At 42.4% G+C, this 24,870-nt stretch overlaps 1 protein-coding gene across 8 annotated transcripts in view; it reads right to left on the bottom strand.

Annotated features, from left to right (window-relative positions):
• The window catches only part of PDSS1 (decaprenyl diphosphate synthase subunit 1), a 59,116-nt gene that overhangs the window by 31,176 nt on the left and 3,070 nt on the right, over positions 1-24,870 (bottom strand). For 4 of the 8 annotated variants that reach the window (XR_004348650.1, XM_032624105.1, XM_032624106.1 and 1 more), the window contains 6 exons: positions 23,494-23,558; positions 22,179-22,299; positions 19,412-19,542; positions 10,513-10,654; positions 6,352-6,463; positions 6,148-6,257 (listed from right to left, as the gene is read on the bottom strand). Coding sequence is in view for 6 of the 8 variants with exons in the window: in XM_032624105.1 (XP_032479996.1) it covers positions 6,148-6,257; positions 6,352-6,463; positions 10,513-10,654; positions 19,412-19,542; positions 22,179-22,299; positions 23,494-23,558 (681 nt within the window). In the remaining 2 variants the exon portion in view is untranslated. Of the gene's footprint in view, positions 1-6,143; positions 6,258-6,351; positions 6,464-10,512; positions 10,740-12,730; positions 12,851-19,411; positions 19,543-22,178; positions 22,300-23,493; positions 23,559-24,870 lie in introns of those variants that run through there. The other 4 variants (XR_004348651.1, XM_032624107.1, XM_032624109.1 and 1 more) reach the window with 3 other exon arrangements.

The raw sequence follows: 24,870 nt of genomic DNA, 5'->3' as shown, positions 1-24,870 counted from the left end.
GTAAAAAAAAAAAAACTCCCTGCAAACAAAAGTCAAGGACTGGATTGCTTCATTGAGGAATTCGACCAAACATACAAAGAAGAACTTACACCTATCCTTCTCAAACTATTCCAAAAGACTAAAGAGAAGGGAACACTCCCAAAGTCATTCTATGAAGCCACCATCACCCTTACACCAAAACCAGACAAAGACACAATAAAAAAAGAAAATTACAGACCAATATCTTTTTTTTGGCGGGGGGGGCGGGTATGTGGGCCTCTCACTGTTGTGGCCCCTCCCGTTGTGGAGCACAGGCTCCGGACGCACAGGCTCAGCGGCCATGGCTCACGGGCCTAGCCGCTCCGCAGCATGTGGGATCTTCCCAGACTGGGGCACAAACCCGTGTCCCCTGCATCGGCAGGCGGACTCTCAACCACTGCGCCACCAGGGAAGCCCCAGACCGATATCTTTGATGAATATAGATGCAAAAATCCTCAACAAATATTACAAAACCAAATCCAATAATACATAAAAAAGATTATATACCACAATCAAGTTGGATTCATTCCAGGGTTGCAAAGATGGTTCAACATATGCAAATTAATCAATATGATACATCACATTAACAAAAGAAAAGACAAAAACCACATGATCACCTCAATAAATGCAGAAAAAGCATTTGATAAAATTCAACATCCATTCATGATAAAAACTCTCACCAACTGGATGCAGAGGGAACATATCTAAACATAATGAAAGCCATTTACATCAAACCCACAGCCAACATAATGCTCAATGGTGAAAAGCTGCAAGCCTTCCCACTAAATTCAGGAACTTGACAAGGATGCCCACTCTCACCACTTCTTTTCAACATAGTATTGGAAGTCCTAGCCACAGCAATCAGGTAAGAAAAAAAATAATAAAAGGTATCCAAATTGGAAGAGAAGAGGTAAAACTGTCTCTATTTGCAGATGACATGATACTCTATATAGAGAATGCTAAAGACTCTACATAAAAACTATTAGAACTAATAAATGAATTCAGCATAGTAGCAGGATACAAGATTAATAAAAAGAAATCTGTTGCATTTCTTTACACTAACAATGAAATATCAGAAAAAGTAAAAAAAAACAAAACAAAAACTCATTTAAAATCACATCAAAAAGAAAAAAAAGAAACCCAAACCAACTTAGGAATAAACTTAACCAAGGAGGTGAAAAATCAATACATTGAAAACGATAAAACATTGATAAAGGAAACTGAAGATGATTCAAAGTAATGGAAACATATCCCAGTCTCGAATTGAAAGAATTAATATTGTTAAAATGGTCATACTATCCAAAGCAATCTACAAATGTAATACAATCCCTATCAAAATACCCATGACATTTTTCACAGAACTGGAACAACTAATCCTAAGATTTACATGGAACCACAAAAGACCCAGAACTGCCAAAGCAATCCTGAGGAAAAAGAACAAAGCTGGAGGCATAACCCTTTCAGACTTCAGACAATACTACTACAAAGCTACAGTAACAAAACAACATGGTATTGGCACAAAAACAGACAGATCAACGGAACAGGATACAGAACCCAGAAATAAACGCACACACCTATGGTCAGTTGATCTACAACAAAGGAAGCAAGAATATACAATGGAGAAAAGGTAGTCTCTTCAACAAATGGTGATGAGAAAGCTGGACAGCTACATGTATATCAATGAAATTAGAACACTCCCTCATACCATATACAAACATAAACTCAAAATAGTTTAAAGACCTAAATATAAGACATGACACCATAAAACTCCCAGAACATAGGCAAAAAATTCTTAGATATAAATCACAGCAATATTTTCTTAGATTAGTCTCCCAAGGCAAAAGAAATAAAAGCAAAAGTAAACAAATGAGACTTAATCAAACTTAAAAGTTTTTGCACAGTACTGTAAGGGAAATCATCAACAAAAAGAAAAGACAACCTATGGACTGGAAGAAAATATTTGCAAATGATGTGACCATTAAGGGGTCAATATCCAAAATATACAAAGAGCTCATACAACTCAGTATCAAAAAAACAAACAACCCAATCAAAAAATGAGAAGACCTAAATAGACATTTCTCCAAAGAAGACACAGAGATCACCAACAGGCACATGAAAAGATGCTCAACGTCACTAATTAGAGAAATGCAAATCAAAACCACAATGAGGTATTACCTCACACCAGTTAGAATGGGCATCATCAGAAAATCTACAAATAAATGCTGGAGAGGGTGTGGAGAAAAGGGAACTGTTGGTGGGAATGTAAATTGGTGAGGCCACTATGGAAACAGTACGGAGGTTCCTTAAAAAACTAAAATAGAGCTACCATATGATCCAGCAATCCCACTCTGGGCGTATATCCAGAAAAGATGAAAACTCTATTTCAAAAAGATACATGTACGCCAATGTTCATAGCAGCACTATTACAATAGCCAAGGCATGGAAGCAACCCAAGTGCCCATCAAGAGATGATCAGTTTAAGAAAATGTGGTGTATATATATATACACTGGAATATTACTCAGCCACAAAAAAGAATGAAATATTGCCATTTGCATGGACCTAGAGAATATTATACTAAGTGAAGTAAGTCAGAGAAAGACAAATATATGATATCGCTTATATGTGAAACCTAAAAATCAATACAAATCAATCTATATACAAAACAGAAACAGACTCACAGATATAGAAAACAAACATGTTTACCATAGGGTGCAGGGATAAATTAGGAGTATGGGATTAACAAACTACTATAAGTAAAACAGATGAGCAACAGGATTTACTGTATAGCACAGGGAATTATATGCAATATCTTATAATAACCTATGGTAGAAATAATCTGATACAGATATTACTGAATCACTTTGCTGTACACCTGAAACTAACACAACTATACTACAAATGAACCATAATTCAATTAAAAAAAAAAAAAAGAAGGGCTTCCCTGGTGGTGCAGTGGTTGAGAGTCCGCCTGCCGATGCAGGGGACACAGGTTCATGCCCCGGTCTGGGAGGATCCCGCGTGCCGCGGAGCGGCTGGGCCCGTGGGCCATGGCCGCTGGGCCTGCGTGTCCGGAGCCTGTGCTCCGCGGCGGGAGAGGCCACAGCAGTGAGAGGCCCACGTACCACAAAAACAAAAACAAAAAAAAAAAAGGAAAAAAGAGAAAAAAAAGATTCTTGACAACTAAACGCCACATGAGATCCTGGGCCAGAAAAAAATTTTCCCATTTGTTACTGATATAACAATATTAAAACAACTGTTAAAATTTGAATAAGGCCTATTTGTAGATTAGATAAGACTATCATAACCAAAAATAGGTGTTCAGCAGATATGACCCGCAAACCAAAATTCTGTGGTGGCCCTCTGTAGCTTTGAAAATGAGGTAACAGGAAGACAGTCAACTGATTCCAGGCCACATGCAGCACTCGAGAGAAAAGAAATTCAGAAAGAAATGAGAAAAATACATGAATCTGCAGGATTATCATACCCAGTTCTGGGTTCAAATCCCAGCTCAGCTACTGTCTGACTGAGTAACACCGGATGGGCCACACCTCTGGTCTCATTCCCATCAGATTTTCTGGGGAACGAGGCATAGTGTTCATTGGTGAGCTACACAACGTATTTTGCATGACTATGTGCAGAAACAAGGAGCCGATCATCTTTCAAGATTACTTCTATTTTTAACATCAATCAGTGTCCCAAAGCAATCCTAAACAGCCCTCTCTTAATCTTAATACTATTTTCCATTAAATAGCTCTTAGGACAATGAATTTTAAGCTATTAAGTTTCCTTCAAATTCCCCTAACATCTTGGAATTCCATTAGTTCTGCTATAATGATTCTGATGTTTAAATTCTCCTTACTCCTTCCTTTTGGCATCTCTAATTTGCTTTGCATGCGTCCTTTCAGAGCTCACGTCTTTGCGTTTTAAGTACCAAGATTGCACAAACACAGCAATTCTGAATATATACACACCTCTGGAACATCTCTACCCATAGGCACTTAAATATAGAAACTTTTATTCAGAGAGCTCACACTAAGACTCTGCTTTATTATTCCAACAGCTCTGGAGCTTAGGAATAAATCGCATGAAAAGTGGGTAGTTCTGGGGTGAGGCCAGCATGCCTCCTAGTGGACAGTATAAAACATTTCATTTTTAACGAGGTTCGGGCCATATTAACATGCAAGTCCACTTTTAACTTGCTAATCTGTGAAGGATGAGGTCCTCTTTATAAGCGAATACACGTGCTATCCTGTCTTTGGCTTCCTAAGCAGAGGAGAGTGAAGTCAGTCTTTCCTTGATGACGTGGCTCCACTTCTGCGGGCCCTTGGACTCGATCACTGAGTGCACTAGTTCATATTCTGGCTCCCGTGTCACGCTGCTGCCCTGGGCCTGTGTGGACAATGACCCTCAGGTTTTCCAGTTCCAACAGCCCCACTACCTGCTAGTGCTTCTAACTGCAGCCTCAGGCCTGTGAAGTTGTTACTGGGCTTCCCCTAACACAGTGATGTGCCTTATGAGGATGGGTCTCCATCTTCATGGAGATTTTGGCAGGTCACAGCTTTGTGGCCCCCATTTTAAATCAGTTATTCTTTTATTTAGCTTTCTAGTGTCTATCATATTGTTGTCTGTCTTTTTTTAGAAAGCTACACTCGCAATTTCTTGGAAATAATAATAAAAAAAGAAAATGCTCTTTCAATAAAAAGACAAAAATGGCTGAGATTGTGGCCAGCATGTTCTACATAATTCACATTCCTTAGGGTTTCACTTAGGTCTTTTTAGGAAGAAATGTTGCTCTCATTCTTTTCTGGCTTACAATTACACATTTCTTGACACTTTTCCAAATAGAGGCACTATTGGCAAAGGACTTTTTCACCTGAGAGGCCTGAGAAAAAGCTCTCTTTAACTGTAATTATGGTATAATTATTACATAACATAATTAATTATGTATCATGACAGCAACTGACATTTGGCCCTTAGAAGTCTTCTTTTCTTGTTGCTTTAATTACAAGGGACTCTTACTTGCCCAGTTTTCATCTCATTTATATCTGCTAGGCTGAGAGACAGTCAGATGAACAATTCTATGGAGAGAACTGTCTCTCATTCATGGGCTACCAGTGAATACCACAGTTTAGTCTACAGATTAAGGATAATACTAACTGATTTTTAAAAAGAAAAACTATGCGAAGAGTAGAGGGAAGGCCAAAGAGAAAGCAAGGGGTAAAAAAAGTTATGGTTCACACTCAACTTATACTCGGAAGGAAAATGGCTTGTCTATATTTCATATAACTGGGAGGATCTACTACTCATAAAAAAAGTATATAGAACACTAGTACAATCTGATAGTTATATATTTTCTCCCAGGTCAATATTATACTTAAGAACACAGCACTTCATTACTTTTTATACGTAAAACGTTAAGAAACAGTGTGTGTGATAATCACAAGAGAAACTATTTACGATAAGTTGTTCAAAATGTTATACCATTTAGGGACTTCTCTGGTGGCACAGTGGTTAAGAATCTGCCTGCCAACGCAGGGGACATGGGTTTGATCCCTGGTCCGGGAAGATCCCACATGCCGCAGGGCAGCTAAGCCCATGTGCCACAACTACTGAGCCTGCGCTCTAGAGCCTACGAGCCACAACTACTGAGCCCACATGCCACAACTACTGAAGCCGGCATGCCTAGAGCCCTTGCTCCGCAACAAAAGAAGCCGCCACAATGAGAAGCCCGTATACCACCCCTGCTCACCGCAACCAGAGAAAGCCCACATGCAGCAACAAAGACCCAACACAGCCAAAAATAATAAATTAATTAATTTTTTAAAATGTTACACCATTTGGAAATTAGATTGGGGAATATATTATAAAGCTTATTTTGATTCAATTCTTGGGAGGAAAGATGAAAAGTTGATGTTTGCATAGCAAAAGAAGACAGCAAAAATGGAAACCTCAGCAGAAGTTCTCCACTGTCTGGTCTGGGGATGCAATTCTTTTCTCAATGACCTCTTGGGATTTCAGTTACTTAAGGTTCTCCAGTGAAAGTTTTTTCTAGGAGAATTAGCTCCCAAGAAAGAACTAGGAGGTTTGTTTGTTTGTTTTTAACTTGAAAAGAGACAGAACGTACATACTGCTTTACAACTGTTGGCTATCAGACTTGCAGTCTTCTTGAACGTCTTTTCAAGGTAGTGTGCAAATCTTTCATTTTCATTTTCTTTTGACCCGAGCTGAAGAAATTCACCTATAAAAAAGGAAAGTGGTCATGTGAGGGTTTTTTTTTGCTTGGCAAAAAAATAAGATTGAATAAAAAAGAAGAAAAGTCAGAATTAACCTACCACGCACCAAATCTTCAATCACTTGGGTTAAAATAGATACAACGGTTGTATTTCCAATTCGTGCCAGAGCTATCGATGCTGCAGAAAGAATTAAATCGCCAGCAAGGACAGCCTAGAAGAGAAGAAAACTTTCAGAGAAAAGTATCTGAGCATCGGAGCCAACAATGAAGTTAACTTCTCAGAAGAGAAACAGGATGGGAGGTAGGGAGGGGGTCATCCTGGATATGTTTTTCCCCTTCCTCTTCCTCAGCAGGATTACGTTATAATCAGCTACAGATTTGGGATGCTGTTTGAACTGGATGGGCTCTCAGAGATGACCCAGTCTGCCTCTCCAGTTCAGAGCTGAAGAAATGAATGCCTAGAGACAGAAGTACCTGACCCTCTGGCTTCATCCCTAGCCCCAGCAAAATGTCACTGCATTCATTTAGTTACGCTGGACCATTCGCTCTCCCATCAAACTATGTGGCTGTGCCTTTGCACTTACTGTTTCTTCTGCTCAAAAGAGTCCTTCCCCTTCATCACCTGGCAGACTCATGTGCAGAATTAGTTCAGGCGGCACCTGCAGGAAGTTCACTCAGATCCCTCACTCTGATCTTCTGTGAGCACAGCACCCCTTGGATATTGCTGTCTTCCCACATTTTTCCTATTTACCCAACTCCTAAGGGCATGTAGCGGGAATTATCCAGCTAGTACCTAGTACGCACCAGTGCACAGCCCAACCCATGCTTTTCTCAGTGAAAACTAAACCAAGGAATCTTGGCTCCAAGTTCAATGCTCTTAGAACGCTATTACACTGCCCCTCATTCCAGGACAAAATATTTTTTTCACTGAACACCAATCAATATTTTCCCAATCTTCTTTAGATTGGGAACAAACGTCTGCATTGTATTTGCAACTAATTATAAGTTATTCATGACCAAATTACATGCTGTACTCAAATACACTAATTTGCATACTTAAAGATATGGATAGGTGTTATAGAGTAGTTATGAATGATAGAGTTTGTGGAATTTGAATCCACAGAATTTGCAACATAACCACATTTTAAGTTTTTTTATTTGTTGTTGTTGTTTTTGTTTTTGGCTGCACCGTGTGGCATGTGGGATCTTAGTTCCCCAACTAGGGACTGAACCCATGCCCCCTGCAGTGGAAGCGTGGAGTCTTAACTGCTGGACTGCCAGGGAAGTCCCAAGTTTTTATTGTCTGTTAGTTCTCTAGTATCTAAAATTAGTGATGTTCAGTATGTTTACCAACTAATCATTTTATATAACATATACTGTATAAGGTATCTTGATGTAAATGTAAATATACATTTAGAATGTCATTGTGGGACTTTCCTGGTGGCGCAGTGGTTGAGAATCTGCCTGTCAATGCAGGGGACACGGGTTCAATCCCTGTTCCGGGAAGATCCCACATGCCACGGAGCAACTAAGCCTGTGCGTCACAACTACTAAGCCTGTGCGCCACAACTACTGAGCCTGTGCTCTAGAGCCCACGAGCCACAACTACTGAGCCCATGTGCCCCAACTACTGAAGCCCGCACATCTAGAGCCCATGCTCTGCGACAAGAGAAGCCACTGCAATGAGAAGCCTGCCCACCGCAACGAAGAGTAGCCCCCACTCGCCGCAACTAGAGAAAGCCCACGCGCAGCAACGAAGGCCCAATGCAGCCAAAAATAAATAAAATCTAAAGTTATTGTACACATTATGATTTATAGGTACACACACATCCATCATCCACCCTACATCATTAGCAGCTGAGGGCTCAGGATCCCTAGGCTTTTGCCTCTTTCCTCTCCTGGCCCTGGGGATCCCAGAGGCCAAAAGCTTCCAGCATCTGGAAATAAAGCTGCCACACTGGGGATGGCTGGGGTGAGGGGTTAAGGGAAAGAAGGGATAGGGACCCAGACAGGGGAATGAGGGTTCATGGAGGAGGTGCTGTACGAATGGATTTTTATTGGTAACACAGCAGTTTTGTTTGACAGGCAAAAAAGGGGAGACTAGCAGGTGGCCCCATGCAGGGCAGACCAGCCTTGCAGCTGAAAGAGGCAGGTGACAGCGTAAACACGGTCTTCCAAAGGAGGCCCCCGGGACTTTTCTGGTGGAGCAGTGGTTAAGAATCTGCCTGCCAATTCAGGGGACACGGGTTCGAGCCCTGGTCCGTGAAGATCCCACATGCCGTGGAGCAACTAAGCCCATGTGCCACAACTACTGAGCCTGTGCTCTAGAGCCCGCAAGCCACAACTACTGAAGCCTGCGCGCCTAGAGCCCATGCTCCACAACAAGCCACCGCAATGAGAAGCCCAAGCACCGCGTTGAAGAGTAGCCCCCGCTCACCGCAACTAGAGAAAGCCCGCGCGCAGCAACAAAGACCCAACGCAGCCATAAATAAATAAACAAATTAATGAATTAATTAATAATAAAAAAAAGGACGGAGGACCCCAACAGCAGAGGCAGTCACAAGAGGGGACCAGTCAGGAGAAAAATCTTAACTTGTTCACTTAATCCTCCCCCTTTGCCCAAGGGCTCAAGTATAAAGCTTTAAGGACAGGCTCTGAAAACAGACACAGCAGACTGCAGGACATGTCATAGAGTTACCCAGGGCCTCTCCAAAATGAAACTCCACCCTTTTTTACCAACATTCTGATGTACAGAATTCTGTCAATAGGACACAAAACCTTTTCATCTAAAATCGGAAATAAAAAGATTTAACAAAATCATGTGCGCTAAAGAAAAACCAGCATGTAAAGATAATAATGAAGGTATATTTCTTCTTTGAATACGATTAGAAAACAGGTGGGAACCAGGTATTACAGACATGTGAGGGCTGGGAAGGTATGGAGAGGGAAAACTCATTCACATTAATGTTTTGTTTGTGCTTCAAATGGGCAGGATGGCCAAGGGAAGGGCACGTGTGGCGGGAGATGCCTGCTCCCAGAAGGCCCGTGGGTCTTCCCTTTTATTTGCTGAATTTTATCCCCTTCCTCAACCCATGATTTAAACATCCTTAAACAAGATGCCACATTCTACACACCCCCTTCAAGAAATGCTAATAAAATAATGTGGAAATATGCTTTAAAATATACATGAACTATTCAATTATAAAGCTTCTATTTAAAAAGGTAAAAATTTCATGGGAGAACAGTATCCCTCTGAGATTGATACAGATGTATATGAATATGTGTGTGTATTTATACATATATATATATATTAGTTTTATTTATTTACTTGCCTTGAAACTCTTGCATGTGGCAGTTAGTAAATGGTTAAACAATTAAAGTGAATCTGAGTAATGTAAGCCCCAAAGTAAAAGGCGTGATTCCTCATGAAATATACTTTTTGGATAACTACAAAAATCTCCTTCCTTAACCAAATTCTATATAAAACTGTGAAGAAGCAGGAACACTAAGTTTATTTTTCTGTGCTATTATCCATGATCAAACATCTGTGTAGGGCTTCCCTGGTGGCGCAGTGGTTGAGAATCTGCCTGCCGATGCAGGGGACACAGGTTCGGGCCCTGGTCTGGGAAGATCCCACATGCCGTGGAGCAACTAGGCCCGTGAGCCACAACTACTGAGCCTGCGCGTCTGGAGCTTGTGCTCCACAACAAAGGAGGCTGCGACAGTGAGAGGCCCGCGCACCGCAATGAAGAGTGGCCCCCGCTCGCCACAACTAGAGAAAGCCCACGCACAGAAACAAAGACCCAACACAGCCAAAAATAAATAAATAAATAAATAAATAAATAAAAATTAAAAAAAAAAAAAAAAAAAAAAAAAAACTGTGTATAGACCAGACATCGAAAACTATTTTGAAAGCTGGAAGACCACATTTGATGAAGCATATTTTACTTTTTTTTTTTTTTTTTTTTTTTTTGCGGTACGCAGGCCTCTCACTGTTGTGGCCTCTCCCGTTGCAGAGCACAGGCTCCGGACACGCAGGCTCAGCGGCCATGGCTCACGGGCCCAGCCGTTCCGTGGCATGTGGGATCTTCCCGGACCGGGGCACGAACCCGTGTGCCCTGCATCGGCAGGCGGACTCTCAACCACTGCGCCACCAGGGAAGCCCATATTTTACTTTATAATGAGACAAATCTGGAAAATAAATGCAATCCAAAGAGTATGGGATTTAATAAGAAAGATTTAAAAAACCAAAAAGCCGTACCTTCTTTTCACCCCAGATCTTATTAACTGTGTGTTTTCCTCTTCGGGAACTTGCATCATCAATGACATCATCATGGACCAGGCTGGCAGTGTGGATCATTTCTGCAATTAAGGCTATGGCACGCTGGCTTGCTTGCACATTTCTAGTTAACAGAAAGCAATGCTTTTTAACAGAGACACCGCCTATAACCTTCTCAGCAATCATCTTGTGAAAACTGGACATCGGATCTAGGATAAAGAATTTTATTTCTCTAAGAGAAACTATATAAAAACTTTGGCTTCCCTACACAGCCAATTCTATCATTTGGAGAACATTTTAAAAATGCACATGATACCCTGCACCAAGATTATGTTTTCGGGACACCACACTAAGAAGTGGAATTTGTATAATTAACAACAAAAAAAGGATAAACACCTGAGATGTCTGGGTATCTGGCTGAAGAATCATCGTTATGTCCTACAACAGTGGTCTTGGTCAGTTGGTCAAGTTTACAGTTAGGTTACAATTAAATTTCAGGGGTGGATGGGGAAGATGGGTGAAGAGCATTCTAAAGAAGTGTATGAAAGAACCAAAGGTCACTGTGTTCAAAGCTTTTAATAATGTCTTAAATATTTAGTAAGAAGACCTTGATAACCAAGAGAGCTGGAATTCATAATTCCAATTGGCTACTGATATTGGTTACCAATATGAATTGATAATTCATACTGGAATATGAATTCCAATTCAAATTTAACCTGTGCATTAGAAATTTAAACTTTCATTTCCCAGATTTAACACAAAATACAGGAGAAACATTCCCAAGAAGATACTTGGATGCGACTCTTACAGTTAAAAGGGAACGCCAATTTCTTTTTAATCATCATTATTCTCACCATCATCATCTATGGGAATTTTAAAAAACGGAATTTTAAGAAAATCAAACTGGAGAAATAACCAACTGAATTTTCTGAATCTAAAACAGAAGCCTGGCTCAAACACACGCTAACTAAATGTTTTATTTATTCCTAGAGCTTACTTTTCAAATATCACCATGTTCTCTCTTAGAGGGGAGAAAAGAGAGAGGGATACTGAAATGTGACTTTTTTTCTTTAAAAACCTAATCTGAACATCTGCAAAAGCCAGTGCTCATTCCAATTCCTCAGATCCAGCAGAAAGCCATGAAAAATGAAGTATAACTAACACTAAAGATGCTGGAATTTAACTACAAACACTAAATCAGCCTGAAGACTATCTTCCCGTCTTGCTTGAAATGTAATTTTAAAATATGGTGCTTTAGCAGCAACTCTTACTTAAGATTTTTAGAACTAAACCTCAGAATCTTCCAACTGCTTTTAGCCCAGAAATCAACTGTAAAGTGCCGCACGTTATTTATTAATGTCACAATTATAACAGTTCTAAACACTTATGGATCACAACACATTCTTCTGAGGAGGGAGAAGTAAAGAAACAGGGGAGGGACAAATCATCCTGTAAAACTACTTTAGTTTATGAGAAAATGGAGCTTTGGATGGCTTCCAAGAGCTTGTTCTGAATCCTTCTGTGAGAAACTCACAGACCCTATAGAAGGAAGCTTGGACCTTAAGTATTTTTCAGGTAAATTTACTGGATCCTATCTTAATGCACAAGAAAAGATGTGCATTTTACCGTTGTTTTCTACATAAATAGAAAGACTATTTCTTTAGAACATTTTCTCAATGAATTTCAGTCTGATGAAATATACACTTGCTACTCATTAATAGTAGATCTTACCTTAAACAACTGGTAAGACCTCTAAGCCCTTCTCATGTATTTAGAGGTCGGGCACCACTTCCGTTATCACAAACTATGTCAGCAGGCAGGGGTCCTGCTGGGAAGCTGCAGTAAAATGGCAGTACTCACTGAGACACTGGAGTTTTTTGTAATTTGAAGATATTAAAACAAAGATTTCTTAAAATATCTTGAAATTTCATAGACTACATATATGTAAAAGTGCCTTTTCTATGGCTAAATTGATGAAATCAGGATTCTTGCTTAGAAAGTTATTTGGCATCGTGACACAGCCCCTACATAGGATAAACATCACATTTTAGATGCTTTATCATTTTATCTGATGTACTTTTTCCTGCACAATTAGCCGTTAACATGTGCCAGCTTCTATCTGGAAAATACTGTCACTACGTGTCCACAGTACAGCATAATGGTCTGGAACCCAAATTTACAGATCACAGAAACAACTCACACTGTTTTGAAGATGAAATCTTCGAAGTACCGAACTGAGTCATGCCTTCAAAAAACTGGGCACCATGTCTACTTCCTGCTGTGAAAGAGCTGCCACACTTTCCCAACTTCTGGGAGAGGTGCTAAGAAAAACCAGTCAGGCGAGACAGCAGGAGAAAATGAGGCCCCGAGTCTGAGTCTCGAAAGGTGGCTCTGTCCTCCATCCTTCACACCTGCAAGAGCGTGCGATGACTCAGCCAGCCCCTCACAACAGTCAGGTTTTTCCCTCTTCATTAGATTTCAAACAACATTTTTATAATGAATAATTTCAAGCACAGATGGAAACAGATGGAATAATATAATGACCCCCCCACATACCCTTCACCAAGCTCACATGTGATTTAAATAAAATGCTTTTTCCTCCTATTCATACTGATATATAATGCCAAGTCTTAAAGAAATGACAAGTAAACCCCCAGTGTGGGAAAACTGTCTCCAAAAAGAATATCAAACCTTATCAATGGGTTACCCTGATTTTCAACAACTGAGGGAAGCAGAAGAATTTAAATAGTAAATGTGGTTTCACTCTAACCGAGACAGAGAAGTTTCTATTCCCAAAGCTACAGAGGTTGTATAAAGACCAGAGTTCTCAGCTGGGTTACAGAAGGCTCTGTTTCTATTTCCCAATGTTCTTCTGTTTATTTTCTTCTGCCAATTCTAAACAGAAGCGTTTCACTTTGTTTGTGAGAACTCTGACGAGATTAGTGTTTCTTAAATATCATCTCTTGCCCACCGTGTCAAAATCAATACTCTTGAAAATACAGACTGAAAATTCCTTAGACTTAGGAACTGGGATCCCTCACGATGGGGCTCAGGAACTGGCATTCTGAAGCAGCAGCCCTGGTGATCCTGACACACAAAGTTGGGGACATGCTGCTCTGTAAGTGGAGTATTCGCCTGACTGCAAGCCCCAAACGGAAGCTTCTCCTGAGAAGGGATTTGACACAAGCTCAGCCTCTGCTGCCCCCCTGCAGCCCCGCCTCTAAACCGCAGGCATGACCTGAAACTTGGGGGCCCAGTTTAAAGGTCTTATGCCAACGACTCCCCAAGTCTCTTCGGAGCTGGAGGGCAGGAAGTCTCCCCTGTTCTGAAAGGCACAGTCATGGGAGGGTGACCTCCTCTTCTCTGACACTTCGCATCATCTCGAGTTTTAAAGGCACGAATGAACACTTTATCAGTTTGGTACTGAAGAACTCTCTAGTTAAAACGCAAACAAAGTCTCTCTCTAAAATTCTTCAGGATGTGAACTGCATCTCCTAGTTGTTACCTGATAAAAGTACACACATTGAAGTTTTCAGTATGCTGAACAATATATCCACGTCACTTAAGATTCTATCTTTATCTGCCACTGAGCTGACTTGCTACAAGTTTGGGTCCCTCAACTACTGACACTGTGGAAAGTGTTCAGCTCCCCCCTGGGTCTGCACTGCCAGATCTGGTGCATCCGGAAGCAGTACCTCCAGAGGGAGAGAAAAGTCCCAGCAGGCACACTCCGCACTCGTGCGATATGATGTGAACGATGGGGTTTGTCCCAGTTTCCTGTGGCCCGGTGACAAAACACCACAAACTTGGTGGTTTAAATCAGTAGAAATTCTCCCACAGTTCTGGAGACCGCACGTCCAAAAGCAGTTTCCCTGAACTGAGATGGAGGTATCGGCAAGGCCAGGTTTCCTGCAGAGTCTCAAGGAGAGAATCCTTTCCTCACTCCTTCCAGTTGTGCTGGCTGCTGGAGGGCCTTAGCTTGTGGCCACAAGCTTGAAGCAGCCACCTTCAAGTCTCTCCCCTCCATCTTCACACGGCCTTCTCTTCTGTAATGGCAATCTCTCTCTGCCTCCCTCTTTAGGGATACAAATGATTGCATTTCGGGCCCATCAGATAATCCAGGATGACACCCCCATTTCAAGATCCTTAACTTAAGCACATCTGCAAAGACCCTTTTCTTGCCATATAATGTAACACTTACAGGTCCCAAGGATTAGGACGTGCATACTTTTGTGGGGCCATTTATCAGCCTAACACAGTTTCTTACTTTCACCATCCTCTTCTGCTGATGCGCAAATGTTTCCTTTTCAGTGATCTGGTTCTTAAAATTACTTGATTTTACTTCATCTGTCTAAAATCTTGTTTCTCCACATTACTGACACGACCTTGAAGTGTCTCCCCTTCCACAGTGGCGTCCAGGTTGAACGCGGGGGACGGAAGGCGTTCCTGCCCACCCCTCACTCTCGCTTCTCATCCTTGGCCCAATATTTCTGTTCCCTGGCCTCTGCCCCCAGCCACTGCGGTCTTGTTCCCTTTCCCTGTATTCCTTACTGGCACACTGATGCATGCACATCAAAGGTGCCTTCCTTCTAAGGGATAGCAGAGTGCAGGAGGGATACCTGTGAGCTCCAACTTGCTTAGCACGTCATTTTCCTTGGTCACTGGCCATTCACCTTTTTTTTTTTTTTTTTTTTTTTTTTTTGCCATTCACCTTTGAAAACCCAAACAAGCGCACCAGACTACAGTGGAGACTGCCTTTCTTTGGAGGGAAGAGCGGTTTTAAACTTGATCCTAACAGTAACAAATCCATCAGCAGTTTTAGTATCAAGAAAAATTAACTGACATTCAAGAGCAGCAGCTCCTGAATCTTTCAGATTTATATCCAGATAAAAACAGATGTCTGCAAAGTTGCATCGTAAATGATGCAGGATTCATGCTCCTGGTTATTTTCCTGCCACTGAAGAAACACTGCATTTTGGAAGCCCTGGACATGTGGAGAGTGACTCCATGATGCTATCTCAGACCTGCAGCTTATCCAGGCTGGCTTTCTCCACAGGATCCAGGGTGCAAAAGAATGCAGCAGCATTTGGGTTTTTTAAATTGCGCACAGCTGATGAACGTGTAGACGCTGAGTCCTTCAGTGATAGAATCAGCCTCCCCCTGGGTGGTGGGAGCCAACGAGTGAGCACACACCACGTTCAAAGCCCCACTGCCGCCTTGCTCTCAGTGATGTTCCCCTTAGGCTTGGGCCTGACCTCACCCATGAAATGGACAGCCACCTGGTTATCAAAGCCTCCTCTACCTCAGCAGGTATCCCTTATTACAGACTTTACGTCAAGACCCATTTTAATTATGAGTATGGACACATCAAGAGTGCCATCTCCTAGGTTAAAGACAAAAATATTTCTCGTGGCGCCAACCTTCCTAACCCACAAGCCGCCGCAGCAGTAGCTGGCTCAATGATTGAGAACACACAGAAACCAAGAATGGTTCTAGAATCGCTAGCGGCCTGACTCCAGGAATCATTCGTGTGAGCTGGTGCTGTGATGACTGTTTTGTTACAGTTTCCCTAGAGTAAGTTTTTGCAGTTTCCTTTGTCTTTATGACAATCACAAAAGTTACTTCCTCTGAATTTAAGAGTTTTATCGCATTTGGAAGCTTGACCTATTTACTAATGTGAAAACTGCATCTTATCTGTTCTATCTAATCAAATGTCTGGCTTTGTAAACTAGACTAGCAGGATTCAATGCCACTTGACCGTTTGTACAGTCAAGATCAACAGATCTGTGCCCAATGTAACTTCAGTAGGCCTGTTATCCCAATCACTGGCAGTGATATCCACTTTCCAGTGCCAGAAGGTTTCCACGAGAAACTGATGGTGTCAAGACTGATGATAAGAACAGGTGCCTTCAATGAGGTCTCTGAGTAGGACAGGTTTGGCTTGTTTGAGAAGAGACACTAATTGTGTTGTGGTCAATAAGTAGAGCAATTTCACAGAATCTATTCTTTATAAAGCTCAGTTCTGACTTGGATTCTTTGATAAGGTAAGTTCTGACCCACAGGTAGTTGGGTTTTGCTGAACTCTGTTGAGGGTTGGGTTCTCGGGAAAGCAGACTCTCACGTTTAAAGTACAGAATGTCTACTCAGAAATGCCCTTGGGATCAACAACTGAGGGAGGGGGAGAAGACATGAGGATAGGGTAGAGGGAGAAGTTTCTGCAGCGCAGGCGCATCCATAGCCGCAGCCACTCCATCGTGTGCTCTGGAGCTAGAATGGCCCTTCATCTGTCAGTCCCTGGATGTGGACTGGCTAAGGTGAGAGGATTCTCTGCAGCCGGGGCAACCCTTGAAGAGGCTGTGAACTGAAGGCTCTCCACCAGCAACACTGGCCCGGCAGCTGGGGCAAAGGGTCCTTCAGGGAAGGGGGATCTGGGCAGCGTGGCTCAGAATCCACCACAACTCTGTTTTCTGGACCTTTCAAGTCTGATTATCTGTTGTATGCATCCTACCTTACCTGACCAGGTACTGTAGTTATCAGGATGCACAGAAGAAAAATAAAGATGAAGCCTTAAGGTTTTGGGGGCCATATTACCCTTTAAGAATATGCTATAAGCCGTGTATACCTTTGCGTGCAAACATATGAAAATTTCTGCACACAATTCTAAGGGGCTCGCAGACCCCCCCACCCCCCACCCCAGCTTTCACGGACCTCAGGTTAAGAACTCCCAGTGAAGTGATCTAGCAGGGAACACATAATGGACGACGGACAAGCTCAACACAGGAAAAAGAGAAACTCAGTAGAAGGTAGTTCCCCCACCCCCCATTTCTTAAGGTATCTGTTCTATTCTGTTTTCCAAAATCCCCTCCAGGATTACTGTTAACCTATGTAATACACATCTCAGAAGCAAGACGATGATGTCTAATAAGCCATTAAACTGTGATTGTCAAATGATGAAGCAGGCCTCTCGCAGTTCTGCCAACACCAGCAAGCAGGCAGGTGAAGTAGTGGAACGGCTGCTGGCGGCATCAGCTAGAAACAGAGGCCTGCGTGGTCCTGCCCAGAATCTTTTACCTTTGCCCCACATGGCTCTAAACCTCTTTCGACAAGCAAAATCACAAATGGCCCAGGCCCTCCCCCCATTCCCCACCCCCTCTTGCTTTAAGTGGCTTGGAAGTTAACAGCTCGATATTTGGCCTATTAAGAGCCTGATCCAAAAGGGTCCTTAGGAAGCAAGTATTCTCAAGAAGCTGGGGCTTGGAGAATAATATCGTTAGGCTACTGTACCACCCAAGTGCACGCCACAGTCATGACTCGCATCCCGATGCCTCCACACTGTGCCTTCAGCAAGCCCTACGCTGTAGCTAGAACATCCCTGGAGAAGGCAGAATTGAACTTCCTTGTTTTTAAACCAGCAATGCCTTTTCTGGGTATATAGTCTCCCTTTATTTTCTGCAACCAACAGTTTATACAGTTTCAATGAGGTAAATTGAAGACTTTGACTCGGGATAACAGCTGAAAGGATTTAATGTGAGCAATGCAGAATATTTTCCTTCCCTTGTTTTCTGTGAGGGTGATGAGCTGTATTGTGGGTTAATCTGAGAAATTAATAATATAAACACACACTATCTCTAGACCAGTGGTTCTCAACCAGGGACGATTCTGCTCCTCCGGGGACATCTAGCAATGTCTGGAGAAATTTCTGGGTCGTCATCAACTAGGGGAGGGGCTGCCAAACACCCTACAAGACACCTAACAGTCCCCGCGGCAAAGAATTATCTGGCCCCGAATGTCAGCAGAGTCACGGCTGAGAAACCCAGTTCTAGACCATGTGAGAGGTATTTCAAGTTTGGTTCAGAGGGAGCATTTCTGCTGCCCTGCCTTCCGGTGAGGTGAAAGTGGTCCTGATGATGGGAAAACGGTCACTGCCAGAGATTTCACTGCTTGTTCAAACTATACTGTGAGCACTTGGCAAGTCTCAGGGTAAGTGGGAGGCACCCATGAGCATGGAATCATATCCTGGAGCTGGACAGGCACAGCAGCGGGGCACAAACGGCTGCGGGCAGAGGCAAGCATGTGCTAAGAAGCAACATCTGACACTCGTTCTGACAGCAACCTTAAATTTAATGCTGGCAAACCTTAGGCATTCCTTAAAGTGCTATCTACAGAGAAAAGGGAATGTAATGCAAATGTTCAACACTAGGGAAATGTATGAGTCTATTACTGTCTACTGGAGGTTATATCAATAGATTACATGATGTAACAAAAAAAATTATGAAGACACTCCAGTAACATGGCAGAGTCTAGAAAATAATGGCAATGGGTCCATTGTCATTTTCCTTTAATATTAAAACATTGCAGTTGTTTTAATATTTGAAAAATTTACACATACTTGAAACATAGAAGTTGAAGACTGATAGTCAAAATGCCTTCTTTTAAGAAGATTTTTCTTTGGCACGTTTCCAAAGGCCACAGGAAGTCAGGCCCTGCAGTGGGTGTGGTGCCCAGAATCCAGGCCTAACTCATGACTTTAGAACCATCAACCTTTGGACTAATGGCCTCGTGTGTACAATGATTACAAGTATGCATACATCCTGGTATTCTTTACTTCTGAATGAGAAAACTCAATGTGGCTTTGAAAATTCTTTCCAAAATGTTTATTTGCAGCTGAAGTTGTTCTTCCACGGATACTAAAAAACACGGAAAAGGAAGATGCCCAGACTAGACTCCAGGGTGACCTTGGGAACACAAAGCTAGAAACTAACTACCACAAAGTGAATTCTCAAATACATGCTACTTCTTAAACAGGAGATTAAACAGTAACCTTGGGAAGGAAGGTTTGCCAAATATAAAACCAATAAAGGAGAGAAAGTAAATAACTCACCGGGAGTTATTATGATGAATATTACAGGCTCGGGCCATTAGCACCACAATAATTGGTCGGAAGGCTTTTCCTTTTCCATCAAAGTAGTATTCACACATTTCCTTAAGTTCTGTTGTAGATATGAATAGTTCCTGAAACAAAGTTTCTCTGTGTCAATACAGCATCATAACTGCACAGTCAGTGGGATTTCTTTCACAAAACTTTGATTTTAGTGTATTCATTTCAACTGAGAAATTCAACACTCAGTAGGAAACGGTTCCAATGTTGTATGGCCATAAAGCTGGCTGTGTGTGGCTGGGCCACAAGCAATGCCTGGCTCGCCCCCAGGGGCCTCAGTGCTGGGGTGGGCACTGCTGCCGCCCCATGACTCCAAGAGATAGCAGATTGGGGGAGGAAAGCACCAGATGGCCAGTGACAGCTGGAGAGAGAAAGAAACAGGGCTGGCTGCAGCTTGGAAGATGGAGGGGAGAGGACAAAGATGGGGAGTGTAGGAGCCAATGAAGCAGGAGGTCAGTGGGTATCAGGGGCTGCAAGACGAGACGTGGCCAGAAAGAAGAGCAAGGGTCAGAGTCTGGCTCAGCCGTTACTTAGCCACACAAGCCAAAGTTTCATAGGGAAAGTGTAAGACATGGTTTACCTGATGGCAAGGAGCTTCCAACTGAGTTGGGAAAGCAAAATTTTAAAAAATGTGAAATATTCAGTGAATAATATGGTGGTAACTTGAACAATGCCGTACGTTAAGTGCATTAAAGTTCAAAGAATGGAGAGATCAGTGTGGATGAGAAAAACTGAACATTTCATGGAGGAGATGAGCTTTGACTGGGGATTAGAGGATAAGTAGGATTTTGATTTCTGAAGAAGAGGGAGAGCCTTCCTGGTGATGGGCATGTGTGTTTACTGTATCTGTCCCTCAGGGACTTGCTGGAGAGAACCAGAGCTTATGCCCTGGGAGCAATGGAAGCTACAAATGGACCCAAAGGACCTTCAGCAGGGCTCAAGTGAACACAGTCCAGCAGGCCAGCCACTCACTCCCTCAGTTACTGACTCAGTGCCAAGGACGATAATAAACGCAGAGGTTTCAAAGATAAATAGGACAGCCCCTTGCCTACAGGCAGCTCAGAGTCTAGATGGGGGAAGGAAAACAACATTGCGGGGGGACTGCTGTCGTGGAGGTAAGTGCAGCTGCTCTGGGAGCACAACGGGGGCGTCTCTGGCTCAGGCTGAGGGCAGGAGGAGGAAAGCAAGGCTGGGGACTGAAGGCAAGAGACAGACGAGACGAGGAGGGTGTGGAGGGGAAGAGGAGGCTGCATCGAGGATCCTCCCCAGGTTCCTGGGTGGCAGCCTCCAATCAATAGGAAAAACAAGAGAAAAAACAAACTGTAGGAAAACGTAGAGCTTCAGATCTGCCAAGTGCGAGACAGTCATGGACATTCCAGGGAGCTGCCCAGTGAGCAAAGTTTAGGAGAGAAAATTCCATCTGGACTGGAGGTATTATGTGGGACTCATAAGCATGGGAATGGGTAAACATGAAGACAGAGAGAGAAGAGGAGCCGACAGAACCCCAGGGACGGCACAGTTAACAGGGGTGGGGTGGAGGGGACAGAGAGGAACCCAGGAAGCTGACTGAAGGATGGCCTAAGAGTCAGGAGGACGAGCAGAGTGCAGAAGCCAAGAGGTGGGTTTCACAGAGGGGGTTGTGGTGAACAGTGTCCAATGTTCAAAGAGTCCGGGAAGATACAAACCAGCAGTACCCACTGGATTTGGTGGAGGGAAGCAAAGGCAGTTTCAGAGGAGAGGCTGGAAAGGAAGGCACAGTGCGATGGCGGAGCAGTGGTGAAGGGGCAAAAGAGAGAGAGAGGCCAAGAATACTGGAAGGGAAGGGGTAGGAGGACACAGGGTCAAGGGATGGTCCTTTAAAAGACAAACAGGAAGAAGCTGGAGCATCCAAAATGGATCTGAAAGAGAATGAAGAGGGCGAGTCTGCAGATAAAGACAGGAGAACAGGAAATTGCAGGAGGAGTTCCTAGGGCCCCAAGGAGGCAAAGGGGATGGGACTTAACCAGAGGTACAGGGATGAAGCTGGAAAGGAGGAAACCCTGACTTCACTGAGGTGGGAGGGGAGGAGGCCGGCACGCAGCAGTGTGGGCTGCAAACGGCCCAGAGCAGGCGTTTCAGGGAGTTCCTCCTTCACGGCCTCTGCGTGGTCCACTGGACAGGAAGTGGTGAAAACAGGAGAGTCAGGTGGGGGCTGCAGGGGCAAAGTGCAGAACCTTGAAACGGGAAGGAAGCTGACCAGGGGCACGTGAACATTTCTGGGCAGCATCTGAGAATCCACGTGAGGCTGGGGGCCACTGAAAATTTTGGGAAAAGAATGCTTAGCGAAGAAAGCCCTATTTGGGTCAGCCTGGCACTGATATTCAGAACTGGACAGGAAGACAGTAGCAGGAGTCACCGGAGGCTTCATAGCCTCACCAGGCCTGGAGCACGTGATGGATTTGGCAAGGAAAGGTTAGATGACTCTTTGGACGTGTACGTGCTGCCTGTACCTTTTTTTTTCCGTTTCCCAATTCTGCCATCACCCCCCTCTGGATAGTAACTTGCATTGCATCCTCCACGATGCCCCACACTTGTTGCTCAAGAAACATTTGAAACCTGACATTTGGGAATCAAATCTGCAACAGCACGGCACACATGTGAAAACCTGCACTGTTTGCGCATAATTCTAAGAAATCAACATTACTTTACAGCACCGTCAAAAATATCTTACCTTCCTGATGTCCTCGTACAGACCTTTCAAGTCTCTCCAGCCAAGGTTAAAAGGATCAGTGTATTTCTCACCGCTCCGTGTTTTACTACAGCAGCACACTGCTGGCGTCACGTGATGGAACCTGGAGAGGCAGAAATGCACACAGTGGGAGACTGAGCGTTACTTTACGGAGATAACTTCACTTTTAAGTAAGAATTATACAAACCTATGCATATATATACAGCAGAGTATGATGATGGGAAATTTAAGCCCAGATGCTTGCTGGAAATTAAGCATGAATACAAAAAGGTCATTATAATTTAGAAAAACATAACAGAATTCTGACCTTGCTCAACAATACATCAATTTTTATAACCAGGACCCTGAGAACCCATAAAATCAAAGACATATAAACCATGTTCATTGTGTTCTGAGTTTAAATTTTATACAGTTGGGCCTCCATACCTATGGGTTCCGCATCCGCGGATTCAACCAACCTCGAACTGAAAAAAAAATATTTATATATATAAAAATATATATTTATATATATAAACTCATAAAATTCCAGAAAGTTTCAAAAAACAAAATTTGAATTTGCCATGCTTGGTAACTATTTACACAGCATTTACATTGTATTTATAACAATTTGCACAGCATTTACATTGTATTAGGTATTATAAGTCACCAAGAGATGATTTAAAGTATATGGGATGAGGGGCTTCCCTGGTGGCGCAGTGGTTAACAATCTGCCTGCCAATGCAGGGGACACAGGTTTGATCCCTGGTCCGGGAAGATCTCACATGCTGCGGAGCAACTGAGCCTGTGCGCCACAACTACTGAGCCTGCGCTCTAGAGCCCGTGAGCCACAACTACTGAAGCCCGCATGCCTAGAGCCCATGCTCCACAACAAGAGATGCCACCACAATGAGAAGCACACGCACCACAACAAAGAGTAGCCCCCATGATCGCTGCAACTAGAGAAAGCCCGTGCACAGCAACAAAGACCCAGTGCAGCCATAAATAAATAAATGTTCCTTTAAAAAAAATAAAGTATATGGGATGATGTGTGTAGGTTGTATGCAAATATTATAGGACTTGAGCATCCCCAATTTTGGTATCTGAGGTGGGGGCGTGGCTAGAACCAATCCCCTTCCACCATACCAAGGCACAAATGTATTCCCATTTTTTCAAAAGGCAGAGATCACATAGAGCAGATATTGTAGCACTTAGTTAAACAGCATATCCAATTTGTTGGACTAGCCCATCACAATTTAGAATAGAAATTTACTGGCAGTATGGCTCATAACTTTAGTTGCAATACGGATTATAAACTTACCGTGATATACTACACATATTTGGAAAGGCAGATGTTAAACTCTTCACAAGACTAAAATAGGACATCTATAAAATAAAAGTATTAAGAAACTTGTAAGAATATTTGTGAAAAACTTGTTTATAACACTAGATAAATTAAAACTCCCATAATTTATAATAAAAGTAACCTTTATCTTTTAGTTGTCCATTTAGACTGCAGACTTTAGAAAAAAATAAAAAGTTTTCTTTCCTTATTACAAAAGCAATATTCGTCATTACAGAAAATATAAATATAAAAAAGCAGAAAATAAAAAACATCTATAATCTATCCCTTCCCCCAAAGACTGCTCCATATTCACATCTATCTTTCCAGATCTGAAATTCCCTTCCATTTAGCTAAGAGTGGGCAGAGAATAGTAAGGATTAGTGTGGTTTACACTCTTTCAAAGTCTTAACTTGGTTTAAAACAAAGAATAATCAAGATCCCAAAAGCATCTGCCCAGACAGTGAAAAAGAAAGGATTTCAATGTTAAGGAAGAAATTTACAGTTACACAAACACTGCCTATTTCAAGCCACTGGTCCTGAATATACTTGGAAATGGTACTTCTTGAAAAGTAATGTCAACAAACAAGCAAGCCCAGCAGCACATTTTGATAATATTGAGAGATCAAGAACAACAAGAGACGACTTCTAAAGGATTCAGAGGTGGTGCCGACAAACAGTTCCGACAATTATTGCGCACAGGAGTGGGGATCCACAGATACGGCAGCTAACTTGAAGCATTCAGGGACACAGGCATTTCAAAAATTACTAATTTACTAATCTGATGTGTGAAGGGCTCTTACAGAATACTTGAAGAAAATATCTTGACAAAGGATGGATTTAGCAGTAGAAAAAGAAAACAAAGGTAATAAAGCCTTACAATGTGCTTTCACACTATTTGACTCTCACAACTACTTGTTTTTATACAGCCGGGGAACTTGAAATTCAGAAAAGTCTGAAAAATTGGTAATACGGGTATGTTTACAATATATCAAAAGAAAAAAACACCTACAGCACTGTGTGCATTATGTGATTCCACTAAAAATGTGTACACCCACACAAATAAAATCAGGAAACAGGGTTTAGAAGCATATAAACCAGGCTATTAAAAATAGTTATTTTGGAATAAATAGGATCGTGGGAGTTTTTTGCTTTATTCTTTTAAAATTCATATTTTTTGAATTTTCTTTAGTGAACACACCCTGCTTTAGACATACTAAAATGACAATAAAGGTTGACTTTGCCAGGCAGGCAGGCCAAAGAAGGCGGTCCTGAGTTCTATTTTCACCATAGCATTATATTCATTAAACCAGTAAGGACATTTATGACACCCCAGGCATTAAAATGTCCTAAGGA

Source organism: Phocoena sinus, chromosome 2 (genome assembly GCF_008692025.1).
Source record: "Phocoena sinus isolate mPhoSin1 chromosome 2, mPhoSin1.pri, whole genome shotgun sequence".
NCBI classification, from domain to species: Eukaryota; Metazoa; Chordata; class Mammalia; order Artiodactyla; family Phocoenidae; genus Phocoena; species Phocoena sinus.
This window is presented reverse-complemented; position numbering and strand designations above follow the sequence as displayed.